The sequence below is a fragment of the Ursus maritimus genome, unplaced genomic scaffold (assembly GCF_017311325.1).
Source record: "Ursus maritimus isolate PB19 unplaced genomic scaffold, ASM1731132v1 scaffold_25, whole genome shotgun sequence".
Lineage (NCBI taxonomy): Eukaryota > Metazoa > Chordata > Mammalia > Carnivora > Ursidae > Ursus > Ursus maritimus.
In genome coordinates, this window is record NW_024425008.1 from 28,819,662 (window position 1) to 28,835,865 (window position 16,204).

At 36.6% G+C, this 16,204-nt stretch overlaps 1 protein-coding gene across 6 annotated transcripts in view; it reads right to left on the minus strand.

Annotated features, from left to right (window-relative positions):
• PCNX1 (pecanex 1) overlaps positions 1–16,204 on the minus strand; it is a 157,855-nt gene that overhangs the window by 102,421 nt on the left and 39,230 nt on the right. For all 6 annotated transcript variants that reach the window (XM_040641707.1, XM_040641712.1, XM_040641711.1 and 3 more), the window contains exons 3-5: positions 8,514–8,619; positions 2,841–2,886; positions 1,937–2,026 (exon numbers count right to left, since the gene is read on the minus strand). In XM_040641707.1, coding sequence (XP_040497641.1) covers positions 1,937–2,026; positions 2,841–2,886; positions 8,514–8,619 — 242 coding nt within the window. The remainder of the gene's footprint in view (positions 1–1,936; positions 2,027–2,840; positions 2,887–8,513; positions 8,620–16,204) is intronic.

Sequence of the window (16,204 nt, forward strand, 5' to 3'; positions counted from 1 at the left end):
ATAATCCCTTCTTAAAAGTGAAAAAGCAGAACCCACATCCCCACATCCTCAGGTCACTCTTAACCACGCTGACTCATGTTGATAAAATGAGTGCCAACTAATCACTAACTGCCAACCAACTAAACATCGCTGTCCTGTAAACCCAAGCCAGCCAGAGAACTTAATGAGCCCCAACTGAAAATTAAGCCAGAATGAACATCTGCCACTAGGTGGTGCCAAATCACAGCCACGACCAACAAATTTGCATCAGGGCAGCCAGGACACCTGAACTCCAGGCTAGGCTAACGGTGCAGGCTTGCCCAGTTAGTTTATGAACTTCACGATAACCCAACACACAGCTGACATGACTTTTCTGGTGTTTATACACTGAAAACTCCTAAGTTTAAAACCTCAACCCAGACTTCTTACCTGAAATCCAGACCTACCTAATTATCCACTAATTACTGCCACAGAATCTCATACTGATATGCCCAAAACTGAACTCCCTATCTTACCCTCGTCCCTGCTCTCCCTACTCCTAAATCTGCTCCTTCTCAGTCTTTCCCCTCCCATCTTCCCCATCGCTTAACTCAAAAACCTTTCAGTCATCCATGAGTACTATTTCTCTCACATAATACATCCAAATCCATCAACATCAACATAGCCTCTCATTAATATCTCCGACACATATGAGACTACTTCTCATTGCCCTGACCTGTGCCCTAGATTACTGCAATCATCTGCTAACTGAGCTTCCTGCTTCGGTCTTTGCCCCTTTTAATCTCAACACAGGAGCCACAGTGATTCTGTAAAACTGTAATTGAGATCATGACACTCTTTCTACTCAAAACCCTCTAGGAATTTCTCATCTCACTGGAAATTAAAAGCACAATCTTTTTTTTTTTTTTTTAAAGATTCTATTTATTTATTTATTTGAGAGCAAAAGCGCATGCATGAGAGAGAGAGAGAGCACAAGGGGGGTGGGAGGAGCAGTCTCCCAGGGCCCAGGGATCATGACCTGAGCTGAAGGCAGACACCCAACCAACTGAGCCACCTAGGCACCCAAAATCACAGTCTTTAAAATGGCTTACAAGACTATACAATTTGTTCCCCTCATTTACTTCACATCAACCACATTATTGCTCAAATCTGACAAGCAAGTTGTTACTTTAAGACTTTTGCCAATGCTGTTACCTCTGCATAGAGAGAGCCCCTCCCGCCCGAATATCCTGACAGCTCACTCTTTTCGCCTCCTTCAGGTCTTTGCTTTCAGCAGGGCTTTCTTCCCTTGACCACTCCATTTAAACTAAATCCCCCCAAGCCCCCACCATTCCCTATACTAGTATGATTCCATACTACTAGTATGGAAGCCATATAAGGGTAGAATTTTTTGTGTTTGTTCACTGATTTTTTTCAAGTACTTAGAATGGTGCTCACAGCACATAATGAGTAATAATAATATCTGTTAAATGTTATCTATGTGTGTTATCTGTTAAATAGTAAATGTTACCATATTAAAATGATAGAAGTTACAAGACTATCTAAAAGTGGTGTAACATAGCAATTAAAAGCATGATTCAAAACTAGATTTCAATTATACTTTGCCACTTTGGCAATTATACAACTGCCACTTTGTAGCTATGTGACTTTGAGCAAGTTTCCTATAACTTCTCTCTGAGCCATGATATGTTCATCTGTGATGTGAGAATTGTGTTATTACCATTGAATGCTTACAGTGAAGATTAATTGTGTGAATGCTTATAAAATGTGTAAAAGAAGACCTAAACCAGTGGTTGACAAACTAAGACCCGTGGAGCCAAACGGGCCCTCTGCCTGCTTTGTTAAAAATATCATATTAAATTATTATAAACTGCTGTCAGAATGTGAGCAGCATATTCTACAAACTCACCGTGGCCACCACAATACATAACGTCAGTGTCAAGTATAATGTTCTTACCTTGTTCTTCACTTCCTTCCTTACAAAGACTAGAGCTCTGGCCCAGACTTAAACTGATATCATCAGAAGTCTTAGCGGTGTCTGTATCTCCTACAAAGTTAAAAGAAACATGTGAACACGTTACATTAAAAGTACAGGCTGTACAGTGTGGCATAACAAGAAAGGATACTGACTACACTAGTTTACTATACACTACCCTAGTACACGATGGCTACTAGAGCAGTTTTTGCATACCACACGTTACAATGATGGATGATGCACTGAACTAACAGGAAGCATCCGGGACTATGAGACCACATCTTTATTCTCACAGCACTATAAACCAAAAAATACAGAAAGCTTCATACTGTTAGCTAATAAAACTTTCTGTAAAAAGAATCACTTTTTAAAAAGAAATGGAAATCATGCAGTAACAACTTGAAACAATATAAATTTCCTCCCCAGGGAAAAGTATAAAAATTCCCCTAAAAAAGTATAAGGTAAAAAAAATCTGTCTGAAATAGATGCATGTAAAAGGCATATATAAGATGTACAGAAAAACACGTTCCCTCTTTTTTACTGCATTTGTGCCCAATTTAAAGGTTTCACATTAAATTACTCAGTTTTCCACAAACCTCACCAAAACCCATGAAAAGTATTTTCCTTCAAGGCAAGGAAGTTTCTTACATATCAAAACTTACAACTCGTGCAATGTAATGCAAATATTCAAATATATGTGCGAGATTTGGATGATGAAAGGAGAACCAATTTAAATCAAGTAACCTTTAATGTAAGATACATAACTGCATCGACAAAATAATTTCAAGAATGATTTTCATTACATGTGAATATACAGTACTCAGTTATCTTTAGTACATCAAAAATGAAATGGAAAGTCATAGGCAACGTTGAACTTAATGTCTACCTTTAATAGTTGCTGCTGTTCCAAGACGAGAGGAACCAGATCCAATCTGAAAATATGATATGAAGTAAAATTAATTAAAATGCTCTGTCATTATCAATATGGACTAGCAAGATTATCAAGCAAAACGATCATATTATCAAAACATGCTATCAGTCACTTGTATTAAAAGACGCCCGCTGGGCATGTTGTATCAGAGCCACATAACCTGTTTGCTGGGGCACCTTCTGCGTGGATATTAGATTGTGCTAGGGCACGGAATCCCTCTGCATGCTTAGGACTGGCGGAGCCCACAGAGCAGGATGCCTCCAGTATCAAGCAGTGCACGTCATACAGTTATTACCATTTTTTATATTGTGTCATGACATCTTTATATTATAAATAAAAGCAAAACTGGGTATTAAGTCTATCTGAAACAAATTTAGACTTATCAGGGCATATAAAAGGAAAGTCTGGGACAAAACATTAACATATGCTACGAAGAGCAACCTAAATCTTACTGTCAAACTGTTAGTGTATCAATAGGTATTTCCTGAGTTCTAGACAAAAAGTAAGTACTTCTTTGTAGACTGCTATAACATATTTAAAAAGAATAAAAACTAAGCGATCCACATAAAATGATTGCTTAGCACTATTATAAAGAGAAAACTAAAACCTACTGGGCTTTTAATGCTTATATTCCAGATGATATAACACCTCCCTAAAAATCTTAGCCATCATTCATTATACTACCACAAAAATCATATAAACAAATACCACAAATTCCACAAACACATTAAGGAAATAAAATATAACAACATGACAGTTACTAAATCCACAAGTCTTAGTAACTTTCTATAACCTGTTTTCAAGGGGTTTAAGAACACAGTCAAGCAAATTTAATATTTTAGAATAAAATTAAGAATATTCATATAATACTTTGTATTTTACCAAATCTTTCCTTCCTTCCTTCCTTCCTTCCTTCCTTCCTTCCTTCCTTCCTTCTTCTTTCTTTTTTTTAAGATTTCATTTTTTAAGTAATCTCTACACCCAACTGGGGCTCAAACTCACAACCCTGGGATCAAGAGTTACACATGCTCCCCTGACTGAGCCAGCCAGGCATCCCCTATATCTTTCCTTTCACTGTGGAGTACACAATAAGAAATTTGCTCAAAATGTAAGTTAATATTGAGTTTGAAGGGGCATGAGGGACTTTCTTGATCTGGATGGCAATTAAAGGGTTTATACATATGTAAAAACCCACTGTGCTGTACACTTAAGAAGTGTATACTATGTTAGATGTCAGTGAAAAACTGAGAAAAATAAGCACACACAAACAGGTTAGAACTGCTACCTTCTTGTGTGGTCAATAAAAAAAATTAGTTTGCAACATTTTTTTGAACAATTTATTAAGCTTGATGCTCCTGATTTTTCCAAATTTCTGCTTTCAATTAGCCATAAAAGGCATTGCAACTAGACAGAAAAAGGTCAAAAAGCATTTTACTGCAAAATAAAATTTCATGCTTATCACACCTGCTAGACAAGTTATAGAATATATGCTGTTTTTCAACTAGAATACACATAACTTCCTAGACCAAAAAAACAAAACAAAAACAAGTAAGCAAACATGCAAAAAAAACCCACTTTATATGCACACCCTTCTAGAAATCTAAACTTAAAAAAACAACTTTTGAATATCGGTATAGTAGTCATTTGCCTGCAACCACAAAGTGTTCCCTCTTCTTTCCTTAACAAGCTTCCCACTTTGTTCAGATGTTGGGTGTGTATCTTTTGCTCTATGAGAAGTGGGCCCTGTTTCTGGTCTAGGTGTGTGTCCTGGTTCTGGTCAATGAATGTGTGCGAGAGTCTGCTGGAGGACTGCAGGGAAAGAAAGATCTTTGTATGCCTGAGAAGACGCCAAGCAAGGACAACTCTGCCCACACTGTTGCCTGCTTCTTACCTTTCACCAGGGTCATGACTGAGGCTGCTGTGCTCATCCTATAATCCATAGGGAAAAGCAAACCCAAGCCCTAACATGACTGAGCTGCTGAGCAAATGCCACACATCCACTTCCAGTCTTGGAGGACAAACATGAACTCTCATTTCCTTAAGTCACTTAATTAGCTGAGTTCTATTACTTGCTGACAAAAGCATTCTTAACAGATACAATGGGTGGTTATATTTTACTCCTCATGCTTTTCTGTGTTATTCAAATTTATCCCCCCAAAATATAAGAGTCAGGACTGTTTATGTCTGAAACAGAGGACTCAGTACATCCAAATAGGAGAATGCATTCCCCAAAATGTCACTGTAGAAAAACACTGAATGTCATTAACATTCATGATATATTCAACAAAGAAAATCAAGTTCCAAACAGCATGCACACTATAATCCCACCTTTTTTAAAAACGGTTTTTGATTATGACATTATGGATGATTTTTATTTTCTTCTGTTTGGTTTCCCTCAGTAGTTATTTTTCTAAAAATGAACACATTAAAAAAAGGAAAATTCTAAGGAAAAAAAAAGTGGTCTGCCCAAACCAAAATGGTTCAGTTGTTTCTTCTCTTTGGTAAGTGCCATAAGAAAGGTCAGGAAGGATTATGAGTGTCAGAGAAGAAAAATTTCTTCCAACTAAATAACAATCGGGCAAGGCGGCCTCCTCCACGAAGGCTTTGCCCCTCCCTCTAGCTGGGAACAATTATTCTCTCCTCTAAAATCATTAGCCCCTTTCCTGTACCATTCCTCCGACAGTTATTACTTTGTATCTTAGACTTGTATTTCCTTGGTAACATACATCGTGTTTATAACTTTGGTTACTTATAGCCCATCTACCCCGACACTGTAAACTCTGTGAGGGTAAGACCCACTACCCACTCCATTCAAATAAATTGACTTGAAAGCTACTGGACACTAAAACATATGAGGGAAGACAAGTGACAAAAGGAGAGGGAGGTACAGGGCAATAAAAAACAAGAAAAAAGAAAGGGAAAGGAAACCGAATAGAAGATGGAAAGGAGAAGGGCAGAGGTGGCAAGAAGAATGATAATGACTAAGACATAGCCACCATGCTCAAGTTCACTATCTAGTACAGAAGACATTTACATAAACAACCATGATAATGTATAATAAGTGCTATATGATAAAATATGGACAAGAAGTACAGTATGTCTACTGGTAATACCCCCACCAATGTACAGAAAGACTGACTCCACTTCAACTTCCCTAAAGGGGAACAGTAATTATGTCAAGCATTTATTTTGTTATAAATAGGATAAAACTAAAACACCAAAATCCAAGTAGCACGATAACTTCCAATATTTGCCCATTTTTATTCAAGAGTTAATATTTTAAGGAAAACCAAATGAGGTATGCTGTGTATTTATATGCAGACAGGCTTTAATGACACTGAGGATGGGAGTCCCTCTGTAAAACAAGTAGGGTAAGTTCCAATAGACACGATACCATGGTAGTTACCAAAGATGGCTGGCCACTGCTGCACCCTTTCAACTGTCCTACTGGAAAAAGGGGGGAAAAAAGTTTGGCTCTCCAAGAGATTGTGGGGAAAAACAAAGGCTTAACTCCCTCAGTAATCTGACATTGCCAACATCTGTCAGTATGGACAAAGGCCAGGGTTAATTAAGCATACAAAACATGCAGTCATATTTAAAGATTAAGCCATTTCATTTCATAGACTGAGAAAGCAATGCCAACCAAAAGAGGATCAAGGATATTAATACTTCTCTTTCAACTGGTATGTAAAAAATGAAACTTAAAAGGTATGGACCTAATTAAAATGTCACAGCCCTTTGCAATAATGTTTTTTATTTTACTTATGTATTTTTGAGAGAGAGAGAAAAAACACACGTGAGCATGGGGGAGGGGGAAAGGAAAAGGGAGAGAGAGAATCCTGAGCTCGGGGCTTGATCTCACAACCCTGAGATCATGACCTGAGCTGAAATCAAGAGTCTGACACTAAAACAACTGAGCCACCCAGGCGTCCTGTTGTTGTTGTTGTTGTTGTTGTTGTTGTTGTTTAACTCTAACATTTCCCATCTGCTTGTTATAGAAAGACGACAAATTTAAGGACCTATTTGTTCTACACCACACTTAATCACAACTAAAAGTGCAACCAAAAATTCACACACTTGAAGTTTAAATCATGAAACACAATTCAAACAGAGGCAAATCATCTATCAAAATATTAGGAAACAAGACCCTATTCCAGATTTAGATTCACAGAACATGGTGTTTTCCCTAATACTGTTCTGAAATAGCGCAGAGCTAAACAATGTGGAATAGTAATACTGCGGGACAGTCAGAATAACTAGGTCTGCTACTTGACCATCTATTAAATAAAGAGCCAGGTCTGATTCTACCTCTAAAGTTCTATTATCTATATAGATAAAGATAATTAGCACCTGTTCACTGAAAGTCAACTATGCACACGGCAGTCTATCAGACCATGGATGAAAGAGGAAAACCTACTCTGCAGAGGATTACAGACGGCCGCATGTGACACCAAAAACGAAGTGCTACGTAAATACATCAGTAACTGCTCCATCTGCAAGAGAAAGAGGCAATACCACGTCTCTGAAAATCTTGAGAAACAGGGAAGGTTATAATAAAAGTCAGAGTGAGGCCAGAAAATTTAAAAAAATAAAAATAAAAATAAAGGAGATCTCTGGAGCAGAAAGGAGGAAGAGTGATTTCAACCCACAAGCAGTGTAGAACAGTAGAAAGACTGCAGTGAAAATCAAGAAGTGAGGTCTAGATCCTGATAAAAAATCAGCTGTTTCCTCTTCTACACAGCGAAAGGGCTGACAGAAGAACCCACCACAATCTGTAGTTATCTAACGTTCGGCTACGACAAGCCCTCTAAGTTTCTTGCTGGGTTTACTCTCTGACGCTTCCACAGCGTTACTCCAGCTACCAGACTCGTCTGCCGAGAAGGTAAGCAGGCCTAAGTGGGACTTTGATTCATGTGAGAGATGTTCGGAGTGAGAGACAGAAATGCAGCTGTGAAGGCCCAGCTGGGCTTAGACAGAATGACAGTCCAGCAGGCATCAGCCAATTTTGAGAGCAGACTTTCAGAGTTACTATTTCAAGTTAAAAGTTACAGAACAGAAGGACATTAAAATTGGCAAAAGCAGATCTACATTCTACATCTAGCTCTACCACAAACACCTTGAGCAGCACAATTCTGAAAAAGGTTTACTAACTATAATTAACATACGTTATATTACTTTCAGGTGTGCAACACATTGCTTCAACAATTCTATACAATACTCGGTGCCCACCATGATAAGTGTAGATTTTGAAGAAATTACCTTTTTTTTTTTGCCATGTTTAAGCTAGGAATAGCCCCAGACATCTATCCCCCACCACTACCAAAAATGTGAAGGTAAGTAAGACAGTGCAAGCTAGGACCTAATTTCCCTAAGGGTGTTCACCACAACTGTCATGATCAAAACTACCCTAGGCAATGAGCACGAGGTGAGTGCTCAGCAAAAATGTACTTAATTAATGTGAAAATTCCATTAAAAATAAGAATACTAATGAAAGATATTATTAATAAACAATCAAAACTTATTAATCAGCACGATAAACCCAAACACCAACTGACTATTACAGACAGAATTACTTGAGACCACCATCAGGAGAAGGGAAAAAGGCAAAATAAAATCACAGTTTCCTACCTGGTTGCTTGGATCTAGGCCAGCATAAGAGTTTCTTGAACTGCAACCAACTGGGGGTGTGGCCTCTCGAATGAACTCGGACATTTCAATCCCTCCACCAGGATCACTGTGGGAAAAAATGAGAAAAAGAGAGTAACTGTCATTATTCTGCCACCAATGGTTTTTTATTATTTTTTAAGTTATTATACGTTTTTCTATAAAACTACAAGGTTCTCATTTCTAACAGAGCAAACAGCAATTTAAAAAAGATCATTCTTCCTTTGTAAGTCTTATAAACTGAACTATTTTATAACCACGTCACTACTTGAAAATATTTAAAACTCTCTAACCAAACGGTCTACCCCCAATCCAACATTAGAAACTAGCCTTAAGTACAATTATAGATGCTAAATATAGCACATACTTTATGACATGTGCCATAAAACCACTCTAGCAAAGACATGATTTGCCTTTTGTTTCCCAAGAGCAAAGAGAAACTGGCCGTGGCAAACACAGAAAGTAATCAGATCTTACACAGCCACTCTCCAGGAGCGCAGCCTCACTGAGCTGAATGACACTACGAGGAACATGGAAGAGAACAGTCCACCTTGTCAAGCTAACTCTACCTGCATTTTTTTATGTTAACAGCATTTAACTGGGATACTAATTTGTTTTACAGAAGTAGAAAGCTAAGATTTGAGATTTGTAATGAGTTAGAAGGCTTAAGTTTAAAAAATAAAATGATGTAGTAAAATAGGTATTAGAAAGACAAGAAAGAAGTACTAAGTTCAAAGAACTGAGGAAATCTACAGGGAGTACTTAAAGATAAGAGGATCTAAAAGTGGGGGAAAAGATCACACCAAATTTCAAAAAACTCAAAGTTTTATAATAAGGTTCCTCAGGAGCATAACTTTCAGATTAACTCAGGCCTAAAAGTCACCATAATCCTATCTTTTACCCAAAGATTTTTACTCATTCTACCTGGTACATACAGAGTAAGTACTTGATAAACTTTAAAGTTACTGTTATCAAGGATAAAAATTCTAGAACACATGCTAAAATTATAGCAGATATAAACTATCCTGCCATCCAGCACCTAGCTCAATCATCTGGTTAACAGCAATACCAAAAAGCAACCCAAAATTCTTCTGCTGAGCCACGTCATCCCAAACTCTCATCTGGTTTTGGGTAATGTTGACCATACACTCAGGTTTAGGGGTGAGCACTACTAGCCAAAGTCAGCATGCTCCATTCTTTTGGTCATAGAACTTAGTTCTACACCAAGCATAAGACCTAACTCAGGCTAGTATGAATCAGGCCAGGAGTGTTCTATTAAGAGAGGTTATTTCTCTGTATCTGCTAGTCTTAATGCTGAGAAGATTTAAGACTTGGCGCTGCTGCAGTCATTTTACAACCATAAGAGGGCATGCTGTCTAAGAAGTCAACCGAAAAAAAAGGAGCCCAGCCTGGTAAAGGGAAGCTGGATCATGAAATGACTAAAACTGCACCTTGCCAATTTGAAGACACCCCTCACACATAGACTTTTCAGTAGTGTGTGCCATAAATTCCCATAAACCTATTTCGATGAGGTATTCTAACAGCTGCAATCCAAAAATACAGGCAAAATAGAATTTGCTTACAAGTATACCCTCCATTTAATAAGTATTTATCACTACAGCTGTTTGAATTCTAGTGACTTTTTAGTATTAATGGTCTCATAACTATCATGTCCCTATTTACTTAATGGGTTACTAACTCTAGGCCATTGACTGCAGTTAGCTAACTCATGTTTAGTAAAGAAAATTAGCTTTCTAACTTGCTATCCATTTATACAAATAAAATATACTGGAACTCAGTTACAAATCTGATAGCAATTCAGCATGCAAATGTCCAAGTGTGAGAAAAGTAAAACATGCTCAAGTTCGTTAGCTGTTTGGTGTTAACTCATACAGGATACGTGGGCCTGAGAAATCTTTTTCTAATTTGGCAAAATCTCTGTGTGTATGTAGAGACGGCTATTACCACTCTGAATGAGTGGTGAGTACTAACCAGCAACATCACTGTTCTCTCCACTGTTCTCAAGAATGCATTCTCTAAGTCAGATTCCATGGAAATTAGAAGGTGGAGAGCAAGGTAAAGATTAAGGAATAAAATATTCAACCCCAGAGAAAGGATAGAGAGCCCTCACCTTTCCTAGTTTATATACATCAACTTTATTGGTATATAATTCACATGTCATCCAACTTACCCATTTAAACTTTGCAAATCAATAGTTTTTAATATATTCATAAAGTCATGCAACCATCACCACAGTTAATTTTAGAACATTTTTATCACCTCAATAACAAACCCCTTCAGCTATTAGCCCCCTACCCTTCCCATCCACCCCAGCCTTAAGTAGCCAGAAATCTGTTTTCTGTCTTTATAGATTTGCCTATTTTGCATGTTTCATATAAATGGACTCATTATATGTGTGGTCTTTGCGACTGGCCTCTTTCACTTAGCCTAATGTTTTCAAGGTTAATCCATGTTGTAGCAACTATCAGTACTTCATATTTTTTATAGCCAAATAATACTGCATTGTATGGACAAAACACATTTTATCTATTCAATCATCAGTTGATGGACAACACTGCCTACTTAGAGACATCACTTCTGATAGCAAGTACAAATGATTATAATCTGAAAGTTATTATAAATAACAAATAAAAGCAAATATTTACTAAGTACTTAATACATTCCAATAATAGGGGCATGTGCTTTATCTGCATTTTCTCACAAAACACGCTCCTAAAATCTAAGATATAAATACTATTATTTTCCTTTTACAGATGAAAAAAGTGAAAACCAAAAGGTGTAAAAATCTAAGGTCTCAGAGGAGTGAACAACATAAACTGAGTCATTGGTGTATGGAGTTCAGGTGGGAAGGGAGGATACAAATAATATTTACATAGTACTCTACTCTGTTATATCTGTTTTTCCCACACACACACCTGAATATAGGTACTTATAGCCAATGAGAACTGAGACAAGATTTGAACACCTTGTCTGTACTCTAAAGTCCACTCTGAAACACCAATACTTGTCTTTCGAAAAAATAAGCACTAAAGTTTTCCTTCCATTTCAAAACCAAAAATAAACACCATTGTCTAAAACCGGGTTTCTTAACCTCAGCACTATTGACATTCTGGGCCACTTCATTCCTGATTGTGGGGGACCATCTTGTGCATTGTAGGATGGTTAGCATTATCCCTGACCTCTACCCGCTAAATGCCAGCAACACTCCCCCTGGTAGTGATAAACAAAAATGTCTCCAAATATTGCCAAATGTCTCTTTGTGGGGAAAATCACCCCCATTTAAGAAACAATGATCCAGAACTAGTACCCAATGGCCAACAGTGAGTGGGAAGGAGGTATTAAAGGGAGCAAAATAGGATGAATGAAAAAATGGATAGCTCCTTTTGTAACAAAATAATCCTCTAGCAAAATTACCATACCTCTCTTCTCTACAAATACAGAAGTAGAACTTTTAGCCAGCTGTCGCTGTCCTAAATATAGCTAAACACACAAAATGGCTGAGTAAGAGTTTTCTTTATTAGCAAGACTTGCAGATTTTTGGCAATGGCAATTTCAGCACATACCTGGAAAGTACAGTAGTTTACAATTCTCACAGAAGCAAAGTGGTCTACTGCAGTAAGCAATACACCAAATTCAGGGAATCTCTACCTTTATGCCTTAATTTCCCCATCTGTTAAAAAAAAAAAATACCAGGTACACACGGAGAGGCAGAAAAGCAGACGGGGTCTAATCTGAATTATAAAGGAGACTTCACAAACTGATTTGTTGGTTATTAGTATCATTAACTGCTCAGGCTTTAATCAGAAACGTCACAGCACCATTAGAGTATTAAATTTACAAATCTATTCTAGATTATAATGATGTTCATCAAAGTATGAATAGGTAAAAACAAAGTCCTTAAACAAATCTTCTTCAAAAATTTAGCCTAAAATTTACCCACATATAGTTTAAATGGGTCCTTAATTTATAGTATTTCAAGCATTACCGCCATGAGAAACAGAAAATATGGTCTCCAAAATATTTGTATTCAAATCCTAAAATCCAATGTGCTAATTTCCTCTCCTGAAACATGAGAAATGTAATACAAACATTAATGACTTTCACTCTTTCTCTAAGATAAAGATTTAAGAAGGATTTTTGAACTGCTGTACCAGAGCCAATGACAACCACAAGGCTCCTCCCGCATTCATTCATTCATGCAACAAACTGACAACTATACTGTACCAAGCACAGTGTTAGGCTCTGGAAATGAAAGTATTTTCCTGTTCATTTCTTCTCCTCAGAACAGAACGTGAGTCCCAAATGGGAGATGTGGGGAAACAGATATCAAGAACAAAAATTTACAACAAAGATCTCATTTAATGCTGAAACTCAAAACACTTTAAGATTAGAAAAAGACAAGGATGTAAGCCAATACTATTTTATTTTAACCATGTGCTAGAAATCATAGCCCATGAAAGTTAAGGACAAGTGTAAGGACTAGAAAGGAAGAAATAAAACTGTCATCATTTATAGAAAATCAAGAAATACCTATATAGTTTCAACATTAATAGGGGAGTTTAGTGAGGCTGCTGGATAAAAAGTAAACAGTTATATTTAAAGGGAAAAAAAACTCAGAAAAGGTAATTGTAAAACACTTCTGTAATAAAAAGCTATAAAATAATTTGGCAAATTTAACAAAAGCAATGCAAGCCTTTTAATGAAGAAATGATAAATTTTTACTGAAAGATATTAAAGAAGGCTAAATAAATGGAGATTCCATATTGTAAAGATATTAATTCTCAGCAGAGGAATCTACATATTCAATGTAATTTCAATAAAAATCCTAAGTTCTTGTAGACTTGGCCCAATAGGCTCTAAGTTCTATATCAAAGAACAACAACAACAACAACAAAAAAGAACAAAGTAGGAGGTCTGCCCCACCAGACATCAAAAGTCATGTCATGAAGCTACAATAAGTGGGACACTGTGGTAATGGCACAGGCATGGACAACCAGATCAACAGAACAGAAAAGAGAGCTAGAAACACACCCACCATATATGAAAATTTAACTCATGACAGAGTGAGTACTACCGATCACCAAGGAAAAGACAGTCTCTTTAACAAATACTGATTAAACCAGTTACTCATAAAGAAACAAGAGTTCAATCCCTACCTGACACTACAAATGAAAATAATTTGAACTGAAATGCAAAAACGAAAGAAATATGAAACTTTTAAAAGACATAAGAGAATACATTTCTGATCGTTGTGTAGGAAATAATTGCTTCAACAAGACACAAAAAATGCTAATTACCCAAAAATGGTAAATCTTAAATTTAAGACTGTATGCTAATCATAAAACCCCTTAAGAAAAGCAAAATGATAAGCCACAAACCAGGAGAAAATGTCCGTAATGAATATAACCAATGAAGTAGTAGTATCATGAATTTATTTTTAAAATTCCTATTATTCAACTCCAAAGAAAAATGAAACAAGACATGAACAGGCCTTGGAAAGAAAAGAAAAACTAAAAGAATCAAATATGTATGATAAGATGCTCAACCTCATTAGTAATCAGAAAGTTTAACTGAAAGTCCCAATGAGACACACTTATCACTTACTTGAATGGCAAAGTTTTAAAGCTTATCAAAATCAAATATTGGTGAAGTTATGGAACAATAAGAACTTTCACATTCTAATAGTGGGAGTATAAACTGGTACAATCATCTTGGCAAACAGGCTGGAATTATCTAATAAAACAACATGAAAATACCATGAACCAGTTTATATTCACTAGATATACACATGTGTACCAAGAAATACATACAATAATGTGTCTTCAGGACACATGGATAAATAAAATGGATAAGTAAACTGTAGTCTATTTGCACAGTGGTAGACTATGCAACAGTAAATATGAATAAATGATACCTATAAGCATCAACATGAATAAGCCTATAAAATGCAGTATTTCACACAAAAAAAAGCCCCTCACAGAGGAATACAAATAGTGTTATTCTCTTTAGGATATCCTAAGGCAGATAAAATTAATATATGTTTAGTAATATGTACAAAGACTATATAACAAGAAAGAAAAGCAAGGGAATTATTAACATAAAATTCAAGATAATGGTCACTCCTAAAGGAAAAAGAACAGAATGAAATGGGAAAGAGGTACATAAAGGCTTGTATGGTATTTGTATAATAACCTATTAAGTTTTGTGGTGGCTAATCAAGTAGTCACTTGATTCTAATTCTCTAAATTATACTGAATGATATGATTGATAAGCTGTTTAGAAATATATACATTTCACAAAAAAATTTAAACTAGAAGAAAATGGAAAAACAATTCAGTAATGAAAGGAATTAAAAACACAGGGGCGCGTGGGTGGCTCAGCCAATTAAGTGTCTGCCTTCGGCTCAGGTCATGATCTCAGGATCCCGGGATCGAACACCGCATCGGGCTCCTTGCTCGGTGGGGAGAACCTGCTTCTCCCTCTCCCTCTCCCTCTCCCTCTGTCTCTCTCTCTCTCTCTCTCTCAAATAAGAAATAAAATCTTTAAAAAAAATTGTTTAAAAGGAATTAAAAACATATAAAATATCCAGAAAAAATAAGATTTAACAATTACTGAGTGATTACTGTATCAAGAATGGTTCTAGGGGTGCCTGGGTGGCTCCAATGGTTGAGCGTCCAACTCTTGACTTCGGCTCGGGTCATGATCTCAGGGTCCTGGGATCAAGCCCCGTGTGGTTGGGCTCTGTGCTTAGCGGGGAGTCGGCTTGAGGATTCTCTCTCCCTTGCCCTCTACCCCTCTCCCCCTTAAAAGAAAAGGAATGGTTCTAAATGCTTTATATATATTATCTCTCATTCATTTTTTGTATCCTATATCATAATATATAGTACTATTATTTGCCTCATCATTCAGATGAGAAAGCCAAGGCATAAAAAGCTTAGGTAACTCCCCTAAGGTCATACAATCAGGAAGTGATTCAAGCCCTGGCAGATTAAGTGCAGAGCCTACGTTCTATTTGTTTACCCATAATACAAGGGTATGCATTTCCTAAAATAGACTTAAAAAATACATAGAACCCATACAAAAAATATGAAATTTTATGAGACAAGTGAAAAAATGGATATATACACCATGTCCCTGATGAGACTTCGTATTTTAAAGGTTGAGATCTCTCCATGTTGAATACACTTATCAAGTCTCATGGAATTTTCTGGAGTATGAGCAAAGAGGGCATCTCACAACAAACTATGTACAGTTGACCCTTGAACAACCCAGGTTTGAACTGCGCAGGTCCACTTATATGTGGATTTTTTTACATTTTACAATATTATAAATGTATTGTCTCTTATGATTTTCTTAAAAACAATGTCTTTTCTCTAGCTTACTTTATTAAAAGAATTAGTACATACATAATACATGACATACAAAATATGTGTTAGTTGACTGTTTATGTTCTCAATAAGGCTTCTAGTCAACAGTAGGCTATTAGTTAATGGGGGGGGAGTCAAAACTTATACACGGATTTCTTTTTTTGTTTTGTTTTTTTGTTGTTGTTTTTTAGATTTTATTTATTTATTTATTCAAGAGACAGCAAGAGTGAGAGAACACAAGCACGGGGACCAGCGGAGGGAAAGGGA